This window comes from Erythrolamprus reginae, chromosome 9 (genome assembly GCF_031021105.1).
Source record: "Erythrolamprus reginae isolate rEryReg1 chromosome 9, rEryReg1.hap1, whole genome shotgun sequence".
NCBI lineage: Eukaryota > Metazoa > Chordata > Lepidosauria > Squamata > Dipsadidae > Erythrolamprus > Erythrolamprus reginae.
Genome location: NC_091958.1, coordinates 35,961,667 through 35,985,965, shown reverse-complemented (window position 1 = coordinate 35,985,965; position 24,299 = coordinate 35,961,667). Strand labels below are relative to the sequence as shown.

The following is a 24,299-nucleotide window of genomic DNA, read 5'->3' as shown; positions in this document are numbered from 1 at the left end:
GGCATCTTTTACTTTAAAAAACCCACTTTGTATCAATTGACTTTTTTTTCAATACCGGGATATAATTTCAGCCCATTTCATAAAATAGAGATTCTGTTTATCCATTTAATGCAAGTCCGTATAACTCTGCAAATAAGAAGGAATAACTTTCTTTTGATTTGATGAACAGAGACAATCTTCTTCCTGGTTTTAAATTGGATGGGCTTAAAAAGGACTTTACTTTCACAACACACTAAATCCTAAACCTGGATTAAGAAAACTGCAGTGGTGTACTTATAAAACACGCTTGCCCTAATAAATCATTTCATGGCTTAGCATAATGGCTCGGTTTCCCCAACAATACGTGAGTTCATATATAAATGAACCACGCCCAACACTGACTTCTGAATATTTTTTCCCATAAAATAAGTTCACTTATTTTCTTTTGGTAAGTTTCAGACAAAAATCTTTTCCAAGTTTTTAATGGAAGACAGCAGCAAAATTCATTTTTACAAGGTCTATCTACTTATTCTCTTATTGCAGTCATTTAGAACATGGTATGGACTTAATTTTGTTCTATAAATAAATTAAAAGTAAACTAAGATGGGTTGGAACAGATAAGTACTTGGATGCATGGATGACTGACAGGCCCAGAAAGCACACTGGCAGTGTGTGTGAGGGGGGTTGTGGAGAGAGAGGGAAAGGGGGAGACAGAATGTGGGAGAAAAGGAGTGAGAGGGAGGAAGAAAGAGAAGGAGAGAGAGGGAGAGAAAAAAGAGAGGGAAGGGGAGAGACAGAAGGTGGGAGAAAAGGAGGAAGAGGGAGAGAGATGCACACAGAGAGTGAAAGAGACAAAGAGCGCGGGAAAGAGAGACAGCAGGTAGGAGAAAAGGAGGATGTGAGAGAGGAGGTGTAAGGGACTAGGAGAGAAAGAGGGAGGAAGGGAGAGAGAGAAATGGAGAGGAGGACACAGGAGGTGGGAGAAAAGGGAGAGAGAGGGAGGAAGGAAGAGAGGAAGAGAGGAGGGAAAGAGAAAGAGGAAACGGGAGACACAGAAGATGGGAGAAAAGGACAGAGAGAGAGAGAGGTGTGAGAGAGAGAAAGAGGAAAAGAGGGAGGGATAGAGAAAGAAAGGGAAGGAAAAGAAAGGGAGAAGGAGAGGATGAGAAAGAGGAAAGGAGAAAAAGTAAGGTAATGGCAAACCATTTCCATTTGTTGCAAAAAAAAATACGTCTATTAGCCATGTGCAATTGAGATTTATTTTAATAAGTAAATTAATAGAATGTTTTGCTTTAGGAAATGATGAAGCCATGGCTATATCGAAACAGAGAAGTCAATCTTTCAATGGTAAGGGCCATGATTAATATTAGCACAGACCATAATAACTAATTATGCACAATAGATGCCATGTTACGTTAGTAAGACAAGCATCATCATTCTTATTCCATTTGATGGGGGAGGCCATTGTTTGTAAACAAAGTTAAGCTTATTCTGAAGCTGGGCATATTATGGAGCTGTGATGGCAAACCTATGGCACCTTTGCCAGAGGTGGCATGCAGGGCCCTCTCTGTGGGCATGCGCACCATCACCGACAGCAGTTCTGGTTTCTGGTGGCATGTATGCATGCCGGCCAGTTGATTTTCACATGCGCCGGAGTTCCAGAAACCTGCACTGGCCACCTGGTTTGCATGCCAGAAACCCAAAGGCCAGATGGCCAGGACATGCATGCGTACCGGCCACTTGGTCTTTGGGTTTCCGGCCCTCTGGTGTGCATAAAGGCCAGGTGGCTGGGGCGGGCTTGCATCTGGCCAGGTGGCTGGGGCGGGCTTGTCTTTGGATTTCCTATGCTCTGGCATGTGCACACGTTCTGGTTTGAGCACTCAGTGCCGAAAAGGTTCACCATTGCTGCTATAGAGATACACAACCAGAGTCGGGCAGCAGGCAGAATGGGAATGGGAAGCGGAAATGAAGACGTGTGTGTAGCTCCAGCTGATCGGCGGCTGTCACTTCCTGGATTACTGGTCTCAGCTTGGTTCTCTGTTTTTTCCCTGCTACTGCGTCTGCGCTCCTTGCTTTTTTACTCTTTCCTCCTTCCTGGCCTTGGACAAGCTTCCCTCTCTCCTGCTCGGCTCCCCTCCAGCCTCACACAGCCACCTCCCGCCTGAGATGCAAGCAAAAGGCGTGGGTGGAAGTGTTGCTGACAGCATTTATGCTTCTGGCAGCCCCCGTTCGCCTAGCTATCCAGCCTGAAGCGGGGGGATGACCCAGGAAGGAGAGCATGGGAAACGTGAAGCAAATTGTCACCCCAGTGAGCAACACTGGTAAGGTTGTAAGTCGAGGACTTAACAGTTCACTTGAACAATGATGATCTTTCAAGCCACTTCCACCTGGTCACATGGCCAGCAAGCCACTCCTACCCAGTGACATGACCATTAAGCCACACCCACAAAGTAAGCCACATCCAGAGTGTGGCAGTAAAAACTTTGGCTGCCCATCACTGTACACAACCATTTTATTTGTGTTTCCTAACATAAAAGGGCTTATTATGGAGCTGTGCTGAATTTTATAAAATTCAGTGGGCCAGACGAGGAACAGGGGATGGAAGCTGACCAAGGAGAGATTCAACCTGAAAATAAGGAAGAACTTCCTGACAGTCAGAGCAATCAACCAATGGAACGGCCTGCCAGCAGAGGTTGTGAATGCCCCAACTCTCAACATATTCAAGAGAACATCTGGATGGGGTGGTATAGGGTTTCCTGCTTGAGCAGGAGGTTGGACTTGATGACCTGCAAGGTCCCTTTCAACACAAACAAACAAACAAACAAACAAGCAAGCAAACAAACAAACAAACAAATTTGATCAAGAAAGATTCCTGAGAAACACAAAAACCAGAGTAGGGGAGTCCTGCTTTGTCTATCCATTTTCTAAAGCACATGTACAAATTTTGATGTCTCCATTTTACTGACGCCATTCCATTTTTGCCAATTTTGCAGTCATCACACAACTAAGTCATATAACCCTGCGAGAAACCATACTGCAATCTAGGAGGGTGAGAGGGAAAGGAAAGGAAGAAGGAATGCAAGACTTATTTTCTTCATCCCAAATCTTCCAAGCTGATCTTAGCCAAGTATTCAAGCACCAAAAGCACAGGTGAAATGATGATTCTGGACATGCGCAGAGGTTGAAAAAGCATGCAGAAGGCTAATTGTGCGGCTTCTGAATCAGTAAAGAAGGTAAGTAAATTTCACCACTGATCAAAAGCCTTTAATTACTGGAATTTTCTAGAATCCTTTTTATTCTTTACTTCTGCCCGGATAAGCCATATTGGCTGGTTTTTCCACACCTGTCAGACTTCTCTGTCAAACAGGATAAAAGATAACCTCAGACATTTTAAGTTACACTAATGGTGCCTCAATTTGTCTTCAGGAAAGAGAGGGGGAGATGGTGCTTGGGCAGATGCAGATCGATGATCTCAGCTGAAACCTGCTCTCATATTTCATCTCCTACCCAATTTGATGGCTGCATCATCTAACTTGGGGAAGCTCGCTCTGCAAAGACTTCATTTATCATGAAAATAACAGCAATTAAACTTTACTTTGTCTTGTCAATGAAGTATTTGCTGGCCCATAACTGTGTGGGTTAATCAAGTGTGAGGAGAAGTTTGACATGTACGAGTGAAGAACTGCCAAGGAACCAAGTCTTCAGCATTAGAGGAAGTAAATTCACCACTGTGGGTGTATTTCTTGGAATTTGTCTTGCTGTCACAACACGTATCTCAGGTAGAAACTTTTAGAACAGACAGGAAAGGGGAAAAACAACCTGTCTCTTAAGCAGATAGTGCCTGGATGAGGAAGAAATATAATTTAGCTTGTATCTTTACTTGCCCTTATTGTGGTTATTAACCAAACGACTTTCTCTTATTATATAGTAGCTGGACACCTGTGCTTCACTGCATATGATCGAGCATGATGAATTGACATTTAAAGCCTGAAAACATAAAGTAGAATGTGTAATTCCATAGCATCAGAGCATGTTAATATAAGACAACTGGCAGTTGGGACAGAGTTCCTTTCAAGTGGGGAGGGGGAGTAGAACATCTAACTGCTTAGCATCAGAATGTGTGGATATAATTACTGTATCTGAAATACTAATCATCTGATGGTCATTTCAGAAAATCCTAAAAGCCAAGAGGAACACATATGCCAATTTTCAAATTTGTAGGCTTTACAGTTCTAGAGATCTCATGATGAGTGAGTAGTATTTGGCTTTTATATACAGTGATACCTCATCTTACAAACTCCTCGTCACTCAAACTTTTCAAGATACAAACCCAGGGTTTAAGATTTTTTTGCCTCTTCTTCCAAAGTATTTTCACCTTACAAACCCAAGCCGTTGCCACTGGGATGCCCCACCTCCGGACTTCTGTTGCCAGCGAAGTACCCGTTTTTGCACTGCTGGGATTCCCCTGAGGCTCCCCTCCATGGGAAACACCACTTCTGGACTTTTGCATTTTTGCGATGCTGCAGGGGAATCCCAGCAGGAGAATCCCAGCAGGAGAATCCCAGCAGTGCAATAACGGGCGCTTTGTGGGCAACGGAAGTCCAGAGGTGGGGTTTCCCAGCAAGGGCAGCCTCAGCGAAATCGCAACATCACAAAAACATGGAAGTCCGGAGGTGGGGTTTCGAGGACCTCCATGTTTTTACGATGCTGCGAAAACTGCTGGGAAACCCCACCTCCGGATTTCCATTGCCAGCAAAGCACCCATTTTTACACTGATGGGATTCCCCTGCTGGGATTTCCCTGCAGCATCACAAAAACATGGAAGTCTGGAAGTGGGGTTTCCCATGGAGGGGAGCCTCAGGAGAATCCCAGCAGCGCAAAAACAGGCACTTTGGCTGGCAAAAGGGGTGAGTTTTGGGCTTGCATGCATTAATCGCTTTTCCACTGATTCCTATGGGAAACATTGTTTCGCCTTACAAACTTTTCACCTTACAAACCTCACCCCAGAACCAATTAAGTTTGTAAGACGAGGTATCACTGTATTCTCTTCCATATAGTATATGTATATACATTGCACATGTACAGTATATAGAATTTATATATGCATAAATATAATCAGCCTTTTCACATTTTTAATTTAATAGTATCTTTTAGCCATTTTTTTTGGTCAGTATGTACTTTTCTTAACTCTTCTGGCATAGTCACTTAGATGAGGAAAATGCATTCATTAAACAAGTTTATTGACCAACATTTGAAACAAAACAGGTATTGCAGTAGAGGGAGAAGAGAGATTCATTGAATTTCTTTTTTGAATATGAATTTATCAAATTTTGCATTTGCATCCAAAATTTCATTATCATTTGAAATCTTCAGTTCTTCAAATTCCCTATCACAACTCATCATTTTTTTCTTTTCTTTTTTTAAAGAAAGCATATTAGAAGGGGGGGAAAAAGAAAACAAAGTCTAATATCTTGGGAAAGTTGGAGCTCTTGAAAAGCTACAAGTAAGCAGGATCATACCTCCTACTGCTTAGAAGTGAGACCACCAAAAATTTACCAGATCTATCTATTACTATTAACTATATTTAAATCAAGGTAGTCCAGGGAGAAACCAGTCTTTTCCAAGAAAAACCAGAAAATTTTGCAAACCAGACTTTCTCCACGATGTATTGTAAGTAACTTAATCATGATATGTCAAACCTAGGTCATATTTTGTTTTTAACTTTGCCATGATGGGTCCATGACAGGATCATTTAAAAACAACCCACAGAAACCTCCATTTATCTTTACCCCACTGTCAATGAGGGAAGGAAAATATTTCACGAATGAACTGCATAATATGTGAAGGATAAAAATAAATACTTTGCTTTTGATTCTTTCTTGATCAAGCTGCGTAAAATCTCCTCTCTCTTTTTTTGAAGAAAAGTCAGGGATATCAGATACTTCTTTAGAAAGCTACAGGATATTGGAAACAGGCCAAATGAAAGGTTGCAATATGCTCAGTTCCAAGGCGTTCAAAAAAAAATTGTTCAAAAACTGAAATTGATACCCCAAGGGGGAGAAAACAAGGAATGTATAGAGACAGAAAAGTTTCTGCTGCTGCGACAAAGTACAACAAAAGATCCAGTCTGCAGTAACTTTTTAATAATTCTTTAACTGACATATGACAAGGGCAGAAATTAGAGTATTTGGCTAGGTGTCAGAAGAGAAGGTTCAGCTGCCTGCTTGATCACAGCACTTCTTCTAAAACTAAAAGGCTAAAGCAGTGATGGCGAATCTATGGCACAGGTACAATAGGTGGCACGTGGAGCCATATCTGCCAGCATGTGAGCCATTGCCCTAGCTCAGCTCCAGCACACATGTGCAACCCAGACAGCTAGACTTTTGCTTTGCACGGAGGCTTTGGGAGGGCATTTTTGGCTCCCAGAGGACCTCCTCTGGATGGGAGAGGGTGTTTTTGCCTGCCCAGGGTCCAGGGAAGCCTCTGGAGCCAGGGGAGGGTGAAAAACAGGCCCACCAGAAATTGGGAAATGGGCTGTTTCGGCCTCCAGAGGGCCTCCATGGGGGTAAGGGAGGCAATTTTTGCCCTCCCCAGGCATTGAATTATGGGAATGTGGTGAGAGAGCTGTATCCTGTTTGGGTGGAGTTGAATGTTCAGTTATATGATTCCTTTCTCCTGCTTTTCTTACTCAAACTCACAGTTCTCAGCCAGTTGTTCTTTCCCCAGCCTCTGTAAATTCAAACTGATTGGAGGATGGCTTTTCCCCTTCTTTCTCCCCCTTTTCTTACTCAAACTCACAGTTCTCAGCCAGTTGTTCTTTCCCCAGCCTCTGTAAATTCAAACTGATTGGAGGATGGCTTTTCCCCTTCTTTCTCCCCCTTTTCTTACTCAAACTCACAGTTCTCAGCCAGTTGTTCTTTCCCCAGCCTCTGTAAATTCAAACTGATTGGAGGATGGCTTTTCCCCTTCTTTCTCCTCCTTTTCTTGAGGATTTCCTTCATTTAGCAATAGCAATAGCACTTAGATTTATATACCACTTCACAGTGCTTTACACCTCTCTCTAAGCAGTTTACAGATTCGGCATCTTACCCCCAACAATCCAGGTCCTTATTTTACTCACCTCAGAAAGATGGAAGACTAAGTCAACTCTGAGCCTGGTGAGATTTGTACTGACAAATTGCAGGCAGCCGGCAGTCAGTAAATGTAGCCTTCATTCTAACCACTGTGCCACCATGGCTCCTATAGCAATAGCACTTAGACCAGGGATAAGCTAGGCACTGGAACAGCGGGAATGCCATTCTGGTGGCGGGAATGGAGTATGTAGCTTAGCTCTATTGTCGTCGGGCTTGCAAGCGCCATGCACGCACAACTGGCGCAATTCCGGTAAAAAGTACAGGGGTTTTTTGCTTCTGCGCATGAGATTCTATCTGCCAAATTGCAGGCAGCCATCAGGCAGCAGAAGTAGCCTGCAGTACTGCACTCTAACCATGCCACCGTGTCTCAAGCAACTGGATGGAAGGGTGACCACATAGAGTATTTAAATATAAACTATAATATTAAATATAAAATTTCCTGAGCCTGGTGAGATTTGAACTGCCAAATTGCAGTCAGCAGAAGTAGCCTGCAGTACTGCACTCTAACCAATGCGTCACAGTGGCTTTTTAGCTGATCAGGATAAGTTTATGTAGTCCTACCTTAGGCAAATCAGGAGATGGAAACTAAAAGAAAAAACCCCAATTTCCAGTTCTTACCATTTGTGTAAGGGTTAACTGTCTTCTTATTCGTCATGACCCGTGCTGTTGCATTATTTACCTAAGCACATAGAAAACAAGAAATCAGTACCACTTCTTCGAGATTAAAAAAATGTCCATGATAGTAATGAATGCATGCTTTATTTTTGGCATTAGTCATGTTTAAAATGCAATTTAATTTATTTCCCCCAAATTAAAAAAATAATAATAACAAAACTAATAAAAGGCAGGAGGCGCATAACAAAATCATACAATTTATAATTACATGTACTCTCATCATCATTTTATAAAACTTACAAATCATTTCAATAAAGTAACATCATTTCCTTTAAAGTTTAATAAAGAGACATTAAAAGCAAATTAAAAGGCTTTGCATAATTGAAGATTTAAGAGCATGCGCTTTTTTTTATTCCATGGTAACACTGAAACGATAAAATATTTAAAAACGGAACGTTTTTTTAAAAAAAAACAAACTGTATGAAAGAGCATGCAGTGGAGTAGAAAGGGGAAAGAGACAAGGTACGCAGAGGGAAGAAAATAAGTAACACCAAAAAAGAGAACAAAAAAGTAAAAATGAAATAAAAAGAAGGACAAATCTTAGCAGTGTGCAACATAACCCTTTCAAGATGTACCATTGGAAAAGCAACATGTAGCATTCAATACCGGGGGGGGGGGGGGACATGAGCCTCGTTTATTCATTGCAAGGAAACTAACATAACCATTCAAGCTTTCAAAAAACCACAGCTAACGAAAGGATAAAAAGAGGGTGCATTATTTAACACAATATGGAATTCACGATCTGAGTAAGATGTGCACAAAATTCATATCCTTAAATTCAGTCAGTGTCTCCAAGGCTTGCTTAAAACGGACACTCATGGACAGGCGTACCGAGATATAGAGATAGAGGTATAGAATAATAATAATAATAATAATAATAATAAATAAAAAAATAGAGCATCAAGAAAACTTAAGACGACAAGTCAAAAAAATTCATGTGGTAAATATCAGCGCTTTAAAAAAAGAGACGTGAAACGGTAGATGGACTTATCCACTTACCAGTCAGCACCATCGCCAGCATGGGGCATGTATACAGTTACCATGGGTACTGAGATGGTGAGGGCACTAAGAGCTACCGCCGAAAAGGGAGAATGGAAAGGCAAAATATGCAACATCTTACTCAAAAACGACAGCAATTTTCAATTGGCTTTTCTTTCTTTCTTTCTTTTTTTTCGCTTTTAAGTTTCTAACAAATACAACTCAGGCAGTGTTGAATTGGATCCAGTGGTTTAAAGATATAGATAGATAGATAGATTTATCTATACATCTTTATATGCAATGAGGGGATCTCTTGGAGGAGTGAAAATTAGAAGGAACTTTAAACCTTCTGAGAACTTAGCTGGGCATCCGTCCAAAATGGAACAAAAGTCTACGTTTGTTTGTCTGTTTGTTTGTTAAATCTAAGTGGACGCCTATTCAAATGGGAATTTTTCTGGGGTAGCCAAAAGATAATTTGGAAAGCCACTGTAAATCCTGCATCAAACCTGCAATGAAAAGAAAAGGAGGGGAAAAACCAAAAAGAAATAGAATTCCCAAATAAAATTTCAAACAAAAAAATGTTAAGGACACACACACGCACACAAATAAAATAATGCCTTATTGTTTTGCTTCAACATTTAATTTTGAAAATGTTTCCAATTTTTTTGTTTTAAATCTATTGCACCCATTAGCTCACAAAACCTTTCAGATCATAGCATGGTATTAAAGCTCATCACACGTCTGGCATACAATTTTCTTTTTCTTTTTAGCTGTAATTACAATGGTTAAAAAAAACAAAAACTGAAAAAAATGCAAAAAAGAAAAACAGACGGAAAGGAAATCATAAAATAACCAAACCAAGATAGGCCAAGTATATATATACATATATACATACATATACGTAGCTACATACATATAATATATATATATAAAATTGTACATTATACAATATTGTATCTTATTATATAATATGTCGTAATCGTAACTATATATAACATATTCCATATATATATGTGTGTGTGTATATATATATATTTATATACATATATATATATATAAAATATCTCAATGGGAAGGAAAAGGGAAGCACAGAAGAGACGTTAATGATGGATCTGAAACAACGGATGAGAGTGAGGCAAACATTTATAAAAAAGATGAAAAGGAAAATATTTTGAACATGCACCTCGATTTTACGGCCCTCTACCACGTTGCCATGTAATTTCTCCCTCGCCCTTTCCGCATCAGCACTATTTTCGAAAGTAACGAAACCAAATCCCTGCATGCAGGTGGGAAAAGGGAAAATAACATGCATATCATTATTTCAGACAATCACTTCTTTGCTCATCTTTCTTTCTTTCTTTCTTTCTTTCTTTCTTTCTCCCTGCCTCCCTTTCTTTATCTCCTCTCTCACTCACTCTTTCATTTAAATTGGCTCTCCTTCTGTCTTCAATTTTCTACAAACATGCAAATTAGAAAGAAATCATAATCATACCCAAGATGTGCAATTAAGTAAGGCAACCAATGTCAACAACTTTTTTTTAAATCTTTCTTTTCAACGAGTTAGTTTATCGCCTCCTGAAGAATATCAAAGAATGAACACCAAATACCTTTCATTTTTTTTTCTCTAAATTTTCACTACAGGGGAAAAGAAATCTAATAAAACAAAAAGAAAAAACAAAACAAGTTCAAAATCAATGGAACCATGTCATCACATTGAAAACAAAACTAAGAAGAAAACGATGAGAGAGAGAGAAATAGAGAAACAAAAAGTGAACCACTTTTTAAGGACATGCAGATCTGATCAACATAATAATAAACTTTGTGCAAATTAAAATGTGGGTACCGATTTCAGCAATCAATGCAAACCCAATTGAATATATTGGCTAGTTCGATGTGTCATTGTGGAGCAAAATAATAATAATAATAATAATAATAATAATAATAATAATAATAATAATAATTTCTCACATGCAACACTGGAGTTGTTTATAATTGGGATGTCATCTACTGTATTTACTTCTTTTGGTCTTAAAGAAAATAAAATGAGAGGAGGGGAAACAGAGAGGAAAACAAACGAACAAAAAAGAACTACCAACAAAACAGAATTGGGTTTGAAACTAAACATAACCTTTCTACATTTACTATAATAATGTAGCATGAATAAATAGATAATACAGATCAGAGAGCAAATAATCAGTTCTGAACAATATCTGCAGTGCTTTTCATTCAGTAGTAGTAGACATTTGTCACAAGGTTGATTGAAATAGTTTGTGTTCTGTATGCAGTGAAGTGTTGGAACCAAGTTGGTTTGCCCATCTCCTGAAATAAATTGAGAGTTCACTGACAAGTCCTCGGAAAGGGGTTGCATATAAATCTAAATAATAATAATAATAATAATAATAATAATAATAATAATAATAATAGGGATAATTATTGGTGGGATCATAAGCCCAAAAAAGTGGTTGAAAATGAGCAAGCAAAATTACTGTGGGACTTCTGACTTCAGACTGACCGAATTCTGAAGCATAATAGATGAGACATCCTGATTGTGGAGAAAAAGAAAGTATGGCTCATCGACATCGCAATCCCAGGGGACAGCAGAATTGAGGAGAAGCAGCTAGAGAAATTAGTGAAATACGAAGATCTAAAAATTGAGCTGCAACGACTCTGGCATAAGCCAATGAAAGTGGTCCCAGTGGTACTTGGCATGCTGGGCGCAGTGCCAAAGGATCTCAGCGGACATTTGAAAACCATCGGAATTGACAAAATCTCCATCTGTCAATTGCAAAAGGCCGCTTTACTGGGATCGGCAAACATAATTCGCCGTTACATCACGTACTCCTAGGTGCTTGGGAAGCGCCCGAGTGGTGATGAAATACGAAATCCAGCATGGTGATCTTGCTTGCTGTGTTGTATTGACATAATAATAATAATAATAATAATAATAATAATAATAATAATAATAATAATAACAACAACAACTATTATTATTATTATTATTATTATTATTATTATTATTATTATTATTATTATTATTATTAGAACCAGAAAGAACATTGGGTTTTATTTTATCTGGCCAATGAACAGATGCAAAATTTTGAGAACATTCTGACCAAATGGCTACTCTGAGATGCTTGAACATTTACAGAGTGTAATTACAATAGACCAAAGTCTCAAAAGCTAATTGGTGAGATTATTGTCCCCCACCCGATAACCTAAAAATGTGGTCTATTTATAATTACATATTTTTCTTCCCTTTCTTTGATGTTCTTGCAGCTGTTCTGAACAAGTAGATACCTCAAAACAAAGCACTGCACGGAAGCCACCAACAATTTAACAATTTACAACTATTTTTTCTAAGAATGTAATGAGGTCTCTTTGGAATATATTATTTTGATCCCCCCAAAGAAGAATTATTTTGATCCCCCCCCCAAAGAAGAATTATTTTGATTCCCCCTAAAAGCTGATAATTTGCAATGGGCTAGCGTCCCATTTACATTTTTATATTATTATTTTTAAAAGAGCCAACCAAAATTGACTCTGCCCAATTTGTGGGTGGAGAAATTGGATAGATAATATCTCCACATTTTATTTGTTTGTCTATCTGTCTGTTTCTCTGATTTCTAGGCTGCCCTTCTCCTGAGACTCAGGTCATCTTACAACAAGCATTGCTTCAGGATTAAGGGAAACTCTAATCACTTGAAGATGTTCTACAAGATCACAGCCCTGAATATATTATCTGTGTGGGTGAGGAATCCTCAGAAAATGAACAGCCAAGCTCAAAAAAATTCTACACTGCTTTCCTGAGCTACGTATATTTTCTATCACTGCAAGGAAAAATCCTCTCCTTGACTTCTGAAAGCAGGATGTCTTTTTTAGCAGCTGATTTTTGATTTTCTGATTTAACAGCAATGTGGAAGGTTAAGGGGAGGCTGCTGACCTCTGAAGACTTGGTTACACAGTACAAGATGAGACATGCTGTTCCAACTCAGCCTTTTCGAGTTATGATAAGTTGTTTGCTCATGAATAAAATGATACACACACACCCTTTTAAAACAGGGTAGTAACAGTCTTTTATTCATGTGGATAAACAAAAAAAAATCAAATGTAATTAGTCCCAAAAAACCTGGTTCTGGCCAAGGAATCCAAATTGCTTGCTGTAATTTGGGGTTGCCATGTATTTAAACTACCAATTGTAGTTTGTACCTTTATAGATACAATATACCTTTAAGGACTTTGGCTGGTTTGCCATAAGAGGGCGCCAGCTGATGATGCTGGACAACTCATTCATTCTTTGCCTTTACCTTGAGGGGGGAGTATATTCTGCTGCATGCTGCTATGTGCGGTTTGTTGTTTATTTCTGCTTTGTGCTTGTAGAAATGTATATATGTAAATAATACTTGTTTGGCATACTAAGTCTGTGTCGTTACTGGCTGTTTCACACATCCACATTCTTACCTTAAACTCTGCTCTGCGTATGTCGAAGGTCTCACAGCCTAGCTGCACCGAGACATACTAACACTGTATACCAGAAATGAACTGTTGTCTTTGACAACCAGCCACTCCCAAACCTCTCCTCTATATTTCCCAGCCAGGGAGTGGCTGGCTAACATCTATGTCTTCTTTGCCCTGAGACCCAGCTTATTTGTTTCCTTTGCTCTGCTCTCCTTTCCTCTCTATACATATGTGTATCTGGGATGATCTGTTCCTCCCCCCAACCCAGCTCAGGCCCTGAAGACAGCTCCCTCTCCACCTGGGGGAGAATGGAAGGCCCCTTCTCTGCCTCTGTCTCTAATGCTGTTTCCTTATCTGACCCTTCCAAAGGCTCGCCCAGGTCCTTCCCAACTTTCTCATCATCTGACTCTGCAGCTAGCTCTGCTGGCAGTCAACAGGCCACAACATACCTTCCTGGTTGCTAAATAAATATTAAAAACATCCCATTCAGCCAATGATAATTTCTTGGAAAGAGTTTCATCGGTCCAGATGAGAACTGATTTATTTATTTTTTAATTCAGATTTGTTTTTTCTGCCCAAATAGCCGAATATAGAGAACTGGGGTAAATTGCCAAATTGACTATATTTCTCTGGTTAACTCATAGCTTAGGTTGGTTCTCCACTAAGGAGGAGATGTTAGCATTTCGTACTTGGTTCACACCATGGTTTATAAGTCCAAGGTTGCCTTCATCAATTCACTGCATATCAGAACAATTTATTCATTGCTAGAATTTGCTTACAGTATTATGCTTCGGGTGAATAGAAAACATTTGCAAGTTGCCCACAATGGAAATAAAAGACCATCTCTAAATGTATCCCCACCAAATTCTTACCACCCAAAAGCAATATGAGTAATCGTAAATGGTGACAAACATTGATCTACCATGTTATAGCCATTTCTCAACTGGAAGACTTTTGTCTTGGCAACAGTACAATGTTAGATCCCTTATTTATTTCAAAGGAGGCAGCAGAACTGTAGGCTGGCTTTTCCACAGAAGTAGAATACTTACTTCTTGATCCTTCCTAAACAGGTGACTATAAATAGAACAAGGGAATGATACATTCAAAGGAAGATCTTTCTTCAATAGAGAATACCTTCACTTGATCCACTGAGAATGCTTTCTAACACAAACTGTTGTTTTAGAAAATAGATATATATATATATACACACAGATACACATACACAAACAAACATAATCATTTGCTAGAGCAGAACATTATCTATCTGTCTGTCTGTCTGTCCGTCCATCCATCTGTCCATCCGTCTATCCATCCATCTGTCCATCCATCCATCCATCCATCCATCCATCAATTCATCCATCCAAAAGTTCTACTTTTGATCAGAGGACAAAAGAAAGATATAAGTCATAATAACACGGAAGGGGGGGGAACAGATTTTGCCTACATGCTATTATGGAGAACATGATATATTATGAGAAATAGAGTTTCTCAACATATATATATAAAGGTGAAAGGTTTTCCTATACAAGTTATGTCAATACATTATTGTCATGTTTTTTGTGGTGATTTCTGTTGATCACTAAATCACTAAAATGATGGAGAAGAACTCAAAATTTATAATCAGTTTGGACCTATCTTTTTTCAGTGAGATCTTTATTCTGGAAGAGAACTAGCTCACTTTGATAAGGAGACTCTTTTGGTTGGGCCTTTTCCACTTTGGGAGACAGATAAGGTGTTCAGAAATGATTTGGCTACGTTTCTGTGCACTGAAAGGATAAATTGCATAAATCTGCTTTTTTCTCTCTCTCTTATAAGTTTTGGAAGTGATGGTAAGAGAAAAGCCATCCCAAAGATTAGTCTGGCACACAAGAATCTAGTGGAATATCACCGTTCCAAATAACCCTCCCAACAGAATCAGAATTCCAAGGCTGGCATATTTCTCAAAGTACAGATTTATTAGGTAGAATGGTAGATCATATGGACACATCTGGGGAAACCTCACTCTAAAGCCGCCTCAGGTTTCCCCTGTAGTTAAAATTGAAGTTTTCCTCCCTGAGCCCATGCGGTCCTGGTGTCAGCTCTGTTTTTTAGCTAAACTGAAGCATGGCAATCTAATCGGCTGAAGTAAAAAACAAGGGAATATAGAACAGGGGCAGGACAGCGGGGACAGCCAGAGGTGGTATTTGCTGGTTCTCTGAACTACTCAAATTTTCTGCTACCGGTTCACCTGAACCACCCTGAACCGGCTGAATACCACCAATCCCTTTGCTATCTCTACCTGAGAATGGTATGATTGTGTAGTATTGATTGTTTTTTTTAATATTAAGGGATTTTAACTTCAGTTTTACTAATATTAGATTTGTACCACTGCTTATTTTACTTTATTATTGTTGTGAGCCACCCCGAGTCCTTGGAGAGGGGCGACATACAAATCTAATAAATTACGGTATTATTATCATTATTATCTCCCCTCCTTCCATTTCAAGGGTCTCTGCTGTAGTGACCCTGAAGATGCCAGGAGAAAAAAATGACTCCGGGGCTGACATGGGGTATAATTCAAGTTGGAGGACCCTTAAAATTATATTTATTTTATTATTTATTTATTTTATTTATATGCTGTCCTTTTCCGAGGACTCAGGGTGGCTTACAACATATAAAAGGAAACAATAAAATACAATGGCTAAATCCAATTAATTAAACTAAATAAACTAATCTAAAATCTCCAATTTTGTTAAAAATCAATTGTACCCATTCAGACATTGACTATACAAAACATTCATTGGCCAGGGGGCCAAGATCTAATCGCTCCAAGCTTGGTGACATAAATGAGTCTTAAAACTTTTGTGGAAGACAAGGAGGGTGATGCCAGTGTGAATCTCCATGGGGAACTGATTCCAGAGTGCCGGGCCCCCCACAGAGAAGGCTCTTCCACTAGGCCCCACCAAGTGACATTGTCTGGTTGGTGGGACCTAGAGAAGGCCAACTCTGTGGGACCTAACCGGCTGCTGGGACTCATACGGCAGAAGGCGGTCCAGTAAGTAATCTGGACCAATGCTATGTAGGGCTTTATAGGTCATTACCAACACTTTGAATTGTGACCGGAAACCAATCAGCAACCAAGGCAGTCCACGGAGTGTTGGAGAAACATGAGCAGGTCTAGGAAGGCCCATGACCACTCACACAGCTACATTTTGCACAACTTGCAGTTTCCAAACACTCTTCAAAGGTAGCCCCATGTAGAGAGCATTGGAGTAATCAAATCTTGAGGTGATAAGGGTATGAGTGACTGTGAGTAGAAATTCCCTGTCCAAATAGGGCTACAACGGGTGCACCAGGCAAACCTGGGCAAACGCCCCCCTCACAACATCTGAAAGATGATGATCCAAAGTCAGCTGTGGATTGAGGAGGATGCCCAAGTTACAGACCCTCTCTGAGGAGGTCAGAAGTCATCCCCCCCAGAGTAATGGACAGACAAATGGAAGGGTCCTTGGGAGGCAGAACCCACAGCCACTCTGTCTTGTTAGGGTTGAGTCTGAGCCTGTTAACACCCATCCAGACCCCAACAGCCTCCAGACACTGGCACATTACTTCCACTGTTTCATGACATGATTGGACATGATTGGAGATGTACAGCTGAGTATCATCAGCATGCTGATGGTAAGTCACCTTGTGCCCTCGGATAATCTCACCCAGTGGTTTCATGTAGATATTAAACAGCAGCGGGGAGAGAACCGACCCCTGAAGAACTCCATAAGGGAGGGATCTAGGAGATGACCTCTTACCCTTGCTAACATCAACAGGGATGGTGAGATGGGATTTCCCTTCTTGATAGTCTGCCAGAGTTCTCCCATGCTCAGCAGCCACGCTGACTAGACATGTGCTAGTGAGAAAATGATCTTTCCCTATAACTCTCCCTTGGAATGAACGGAGGTTCTCCAGGGACTCTTGAATAAATTTGACTATATTTTAAAACTTGGGGGGATATTAAAAAGATGAATAGCAAGGAGATTTGAGCAGCTCTAATTGTTCTGTTCTGAAAACATCATTTTAATATTTTTTTTAATAAACTCCCTGCAATGTTTCCCACCTGATTTTACAGAGAGCAAAAATTGTGTGTGGTAGGTGGGAGAGGAGCAGGGTAGGAATTTAATCTTTATTTGATTTGGCTGTTTTGCCTTAATTCCTAATTGTCATACCGGATTTGCTCCCAAGCTTAAGTGGAGTAGTGTTTTATTTCAAAGAAAGAGATCTTGATTTTCTCTGTGGAGATGCTCAGTCATCCAGGTCATAGTTGTCTCAAAGGTGGCTTTTCAAAAGGCAACTGGACTGTTTAGCTGAACAATGAGATATATGCAGTGCAATGCAATGAGACATGTGCAGATCTGTACAAATCAAACAACCATTGGCACATGGCACATGGGGTGGTTTGCTTCCTCTCATGTTGTATGGTCATGTCTCATGTGCATGAACACACTTTGCGCATATGCGCATGGGCAGTGCAGAAAAATCCGGGGGAAAAGCTGAAAACAACATGGCGAATGTATGCATAGTGCCAGAAACTCAGCTTCTGCACATGCTCAAAAGGATTTTTTTTTTAAAAAATCATTTTAAAAAAAAATTAAAAAAATTTAAAACATGGTGGCACCCACAGACTGACACTGACCGAAACAGTTCTGTGATGTCATTATGACATCACCAGCGGATCGCTACCAGTTCAGGCAAGCTGGTCCAAACTGGGAACCCCCCACAGGACAGAGGAGAACAAACCCACCAGGATTGGATTCTGCAATCCATCTGCATTTGAAAGATAATGGCTGCTCTTTTGAAAACAGCAAAGTCCACATTCTGGATATAGAAGGCCATTGGTTTGAAAGAGGGATAAGAGAGGCCATATATGTCAACAGAGGGGGAGGGATAAGATATAATGGTACTTCTACCTAAGAATGCCTCTACTTACGAACTTTTCTAGATAAGAACCGGGTGTTCAAGATTTTTTTTGCCTCTTCTCAAGAACCATTTTCCACTTACAAACCCGGGCCTCCGAAACTGTAACCGGAAAAGGTAGGGAGAAACCTCCGTGGGGCCTCTCTAGGAATCTCTTTGGAGGAAATAGGGCCGGAAAAGGTGGAGAGAAGCCTCTGTGGGGCCTCTCTAGGAATCTCCTGGGAGGAAACAGGGCCTCCACCCTCCCTGTGGTTTCCCTAATCACACACATTATTTGCTTTTACATTGATTCCTATGGGAAAAATTGCTTCTTACAAAATTTTCTACTTAAGAACCTGGTCACAGAACGAATTAGGTTCATAAGTAGAGGTACCACTGTACCTCCAATCCCCAATCCAAAACACACTGCTTTCACCTGTTCCAAGAAGATTCCACAACCAATTGCACTCTGATTCAGGTGACTCTGAGGGCACAGATAAACTGCCAAATGGCTTCAAGGGCTATCAGAGGGAGTCCCAGTGGTGGGTTCCTACTAGTGCAGTCTAGAACGCTGCACTGATAAGGAATCCACTCAGTTGTGGGCCCCAGCCTCAGTGGTGGGGAACGCGGTTCCGGTGGCGACCATGTTCCATGTAGGCTAGCACCGGTGGTGATGCCAGGTGTGCATGCGCATGCATGCACCACCGGTGCTTCCCTAGACCTATGCTTGCCCTGCCCTGCCGCGAGCGCAGCCTTCCCCTGCCGTTCGCCCCTTGGTCACCTCTCGTGCTGGCTCCCCCCACCGCCTGTACTTCCTCACCATTTGCCCCAAGAGTGAGAGGCAAGCGAGGAGAATGGCAGCAAGCAGGCGGTGTGGGGGCTCATTTCTGGGGGGGGGTTGCTTCTGCACATGCGCAGAAGAGAAAAAAAACCAGAAATTGCACTTGGCGCATGCACGCGAGGGGGGTAAGTGGGGGGGGGGGCGCTCCTGGCCTATTCCGGTAGGGCCGGGAATGGTAGCCCGCTCCTGAATCCACTGATGATGAAATATCTGGAAATTTTTTCCCCCAGCATCTCCTGTGAAGGAGCTTCTCAGCTGTGCTTTGGATGAAGAATAAAGGTCAACTTTAAGACAAGGGCGGGAGGGAGGACTTCTTCCAACATGGAGACGCCAGGAAAAAAAAATCACAGAAAATTGCGTCATTGGTGGGTTCCTACCTGTGGAGCATCGGTAGGAACCCACCACCGGAGAGTGATAATGACCAAAGGACTGGGGAGAAAAAATATCCTTCCAATCCCACCATCCATCCATCCTGTCAAAACTAATCCTTCCAACACCCTCCCACTCTCCTGTCAGAATCAATGAAGCTTTATAGAGGAGAACTGAAACATTGTCTTCTTCTTTCTCAAGGAAAAACAACAACAGTCCAGTTGCTTTTTGGAAAAAAAAACAATATATGAGGAATGATCTTATTTATTTATTTGTTTGTATACAAAGATATAACAATATTTATATACATGATACTAGTAAGCAGTGAAGGGCTACCAAAACTTTCACTACCACACTGTGGGCGTGGCTTATGCAGGACGTCCTGCATTTTCTTTCAACATCTTTCAGTGCAAATTGGGTGCTCGGGGGTGGAGCTTCATTTTTTCTACTCCACTGCGTCCCCCCCCCCTCCTGTCTGGGCAGCAGCCTACCCCTGCTAGTAAGAGAGAAACATTAGGACTGGGGATGGAAGGCATGCTGGTGCACTTATGCATGCCCCTCAGTGACCTCTTAGGAATCGGGAGAGGTCAACAGTAGATAATATAAGGGTAATGTTTTTGGGGTTAAACAGTGAAGTGCTGCAAATTTTTTTACTACCAGACTGTGGGCGTGGCTTATTTTGTGGGGCTGGATTGGAGGCCATGTGACCAGGCGGAGTGGCTTGATGATCATGTGACCGAGGGGGTGGTCATGTGACTGGCTTAAAGGTGGCCAACTTGACATCACTCACGTCAAGGGTTAGGGTGCCTGGCCTCTCCTTGCCTCAAAGAGATACAATTTCCCTATCTATTTACTATTATTGAATCTCCAAAATATACTATTTAATTCTCTCTCTATATATGCCATATGTGTACATACATATTGCTCACAGGCACACCAAAATATGCATTATCTACTATATAAACTGTATGTGCATAGACACACACAGAGCTCTTCTAAAATTATACACATTCAACCTCATTTACTATGATAGGAAAAATGTACCCAGAGCCCAGAAGTACCTAACCAAATTTTTTCTACCAGTACTGCGTACCTGACTGTTCCCGTAGGAGCCCATCACTGGGGTTAGATGATGATACTACAGAGTCAGGTAGTGAGTTAATTTCCTCTTTTTGGAACTCCTACCCTCAAAACATCGCTACAGAGCACTGCACACCAAGACAACTAGACACAAGAACAGGTTTTTCCCAAACATCATCACTCTACTAAACAAATAATTCCCTCAACGCTGACAGACGTTTTACTAAATCTGCACTTCTATTTCTACTAGTTTTTCTCATCATTCCTATCATCCTTTCCCTCCCACTTAGGACTGTATGACTGTAACTTGTTGCTTGTATCCTAAGATTTTTATTAATATTGATTGTTTCTTCATTGCTTATTTGACCCCTATGACAATCATTAAGTGTTGTACCACATGATTCTTGACAAATGTATCTTTTTCTTTTATGTACGCTGAGAGCATCTACACCAAGACAAATTCCTTGTGTGTCCAATCACACTTGGCCAATAAAATTCTATTCTATTACATTCTATTCTATTCTACTTTGTTTTGACTCTTGGCAACTGCCCAGATGTGGCTTGCCCTTGTCACCTCCGAAGGGCTAAGAGGAAATGACTGGCCCAAGGTCACCCAGCTTGTTTTGTGACTCATAGTCTCTCAACTTCTAGCCTGAGGTTTTAAACTCTACCCTCTCATCCATTAGCAATATCCCATAATTTATCATGTTCCTTACTGTGGGACACATCTTCAGACAGCCTCCCATGTTTGCTGCCAGCAATGAAATGAATTCTTATGCAGCTGTGACTGCATAACCTGGAAGCCCATATCCAAAATATTCTCCAATTGGGAGACCTGGACTCATGTTTTAATGAAAATAAATCACTAATCCAATAACTCACCCTTCCAAAATGTGTTTAGCATAATACTTTAAGCAATTCATACCCACTCTCTACTCATTGGAACAGATAGCACCTTGCAGCTTCGATTTCCAAATTTACCATTTTGACAGAGGAAAAAAATGTGACATTTCCTTGATATCAGAGCAAAAAAATGAAGGGAGAGAAACAGAACATGTTCACACTATGTACATCAAGGACATTGTGATATAACAGGAGACATTGGCAATACTATTTTAAAATGTTTGATTGGATTCTTCAAGACATGGGTCTCCAACTTGGGCAACTTTAAGACTTCTGGACTTCAATGACCAAAGTTCTTCAGCCACCTTTGCTGGATGAGGAATTCTGGGAGTTGAAATCCAGAAGTCTTAAAGTTGCCAAGGTTGGAGATCCCCTGAGCTGAGAGTTTGAAGGGAAGCGTTCACGTGTCCGTAATGTTGACAGGTAAACCTCCGAGGTGTATGGTTAGAGAGCTGAAAACCTTGAGGTGGTGGGTCCTTGGTGCTATTTGAGCTTGATGGTTTTTTCTGGCAGATGTTTCATTACCAAAGTAGGTAATATCATCAGTGTTTGGAGATCATGTCACCTAGTTTGGTAATGAAAGATCTCCAAGAAAGCCACCAGGTTCAGAGGGCATAAAGGAGACCACAAGGTCAACTCTAAGCAACAAATATTCTTTTCTATCAGAAACTTGAGATTGGACAATGGACAATAACGCCAAAATACTATGCACAACTCGTGAAAATTGAATACTGAATATTTCTATAAGGTGTGTGTGAAAAGCTTATGTCTGCAGTGCACTGGATGAATAATTTATCAATCCAGCCGTATGACCTAGTATAATATAATAACAGTATAATACAGTGCAGAAAAATGGGCCAATTGTATATGTGGGTTCAAATGGAAATTAAGTATGTGATATGAGTGTCTTTCACCTTTCAAATTAGGACAACAAAAACATCTCTTTAAATTCAGAAACAATTTTCACTAAACATGCAAACACTGGCAATTTCATAATTCATCCTTGATTGAGTAATCGCTTCAGAAGATATTAAATTATATTATTTGCTTCCATTTCAAGAGCAGTGTATTTGTTCTAATGACCCATCTCTCCACACTGCAAGCTTGAACTAATCTCACAATGAATATGGCAATTATTGGAGATGGGAAATCAGGAATTCAGCAGACAACACTTGATTATATTTAAAAGCAGACAGCAATATTCCTATTTAACCGGTGGCAGCTTATCTTAGTTAAAATTATCCTTTGCAAGGGGCTCAAAATTAGACTAATAAATTTCATGCTGTTTGGGTAAATGACATCCCCCCCACCATCCCCTCAAACACCTGAGCATCGTAGGTGTTTCTGTTAAAGGAGATACTTAAAAGAGATTTTAATACTGTTGTGTATTTGCTTCCTCTGATTTTTCAGTAAACACTTTAAATCCATTAAACATTTCCACAAGTGTATTCAGTTGCTTACCTTTGAGCCGCGCTCATTAAAAATAATTTCAACATCTAAGATTTTACCAAATTGCTGCAAAGAAAAAGAAAAATCGCATGAGTATTGATTAAAAAAAAAAAGCCACGACAATCATTTAAATTTGTATGGAAGGAACATTTCTTCATTTTAAGCAATCTTTACCAAGGGGAAACTAACGGAATACTAAAAGATTTGCATGTTTATGCAAATTTTGAAAGGGAATTGTAATTGGTATCAATATTACCTTCCTTAAGTCTCAGCTAAAATATCTGTTTTGGCCATTTTTATAATTGGGATTGTTTCATTAAAGTCATTGGAGCCTTCTACATAACAAAATTCATGATTTTTGTTGTTGAATTTTTAATTCCATCTTATTCAGAACATTTTTTTTATATTCTGTAAACAGCCCTACTATCATAAGATGAACGACTAAGCAACAATATTTTACCTCTTACACATTTTAAATTATTTATCTCCTCTTCCAGTTTCCCATAAAAACATTTTAACATCCAGATTGAACCCCCCTAAAACAACATAACATCCATTTTTTAATCTTTTTTTGACTATAGATTCTTTTTTGTTTAGATTTTGCCAAGAGCAATATTTAGTTTAACCATTCTCACTTCTCCAATATATTTAAATACATATGTTTATATGCTTTTCCATTCTTTCTGCTTTCCTCCATTTCTTCCTTTTAATTAAAAGCAAAATAACATAATAACAAGTTAATCAAAGCATTAAAATAATTAAAACAGCACCTGGATGGCAGAGGTAAGATTAATTAATAAGCGGCATTGCAGCATAAATAAAAAAAATTGGCAAGTTGCATCTGGTTTAAAGGATGTCCTCTAAAAAGTGAATAAGCTCAAAGCAAAAGTAAACATTTGGTTTGATTAACGTTTATTTTAAATGAAAATTAAGTAGGATTCAATACATTAATAGAGCTATATTTCCCATCTGTCACAATAGGGATTGCAGTTTCTCAAGAGACTCTAGACAGGATCTGTGGAGTATACTCTCTCATAGGAGATCCTTGTCCCTAAAGCTGAAAATTGTAGATCACTGTAATTGGAAGATGGCATGGTAATTTTGAAGTTAGGCAGAAGTATCTCTCACTAATTCATAACAAACTCATAGCTGGCTGGGGGAGGATTTTGTAGGAGATCAATGTTGTTCAGAACTTCAAGATATATGAACTTCACTTTCCAAAATTCCCAAGCCGGCTGAACTCTGTACATCTAAAAGCTGTTGAGGTTGGAAAACACTGCAGTAGATGAATCATTTTGAAAGGGCTTTTTTTGCAAAGATTTACAGATCCCACGTCAAAAAAAAAAAAGCAATTTATTAATTTTGTGACTCAAATTGACTTTCCTGATTGGATCACTGATTTGAACTGTCAGATCAAAATGGGTTGCCTCCAAATACATGGGAACATTTGGTGGCTTTTTGTCAAATGGAATGAACTTGTTCGAGTCAGATTGATTTGACACAATCCAGATGGA

General features: G+C 39.9%; 1 protein-coding gene across 2 annotated transcripts in view; it reads right to left on the bottom strand.

The window, feature by feature from the left end:
* RBFOX1 (RNA binding fox-1 homolog 1) overlaps window positions 1-24,299 on the bottom strand; it is a 438,314-nt gene that overhangs the window by 187,893 nt on the left and 226,122 nt on the right. For both annotated transcript variants that reach the window (XM_070760820.1, XM_070760821.1), the window contains 3 exons: window positions 22,798-22,851; window positions 9,949-10,041; window positions 7,731-7,791 (listed from right to left, as the gene is read on the bottom strand). In XM_070760820.1, coding sequence (XP_070616921.1) covers window positions 7,731-7,791; window positions 9,949-10,041; window positions 22,798-22,851 — 208 coding nt within the window. The remainder of the gene's footprint in view (window positions 1-7,730; window positions 7,792-9,948; window positions 10,042-22,797; window positions 22,852-24,299) is intronic.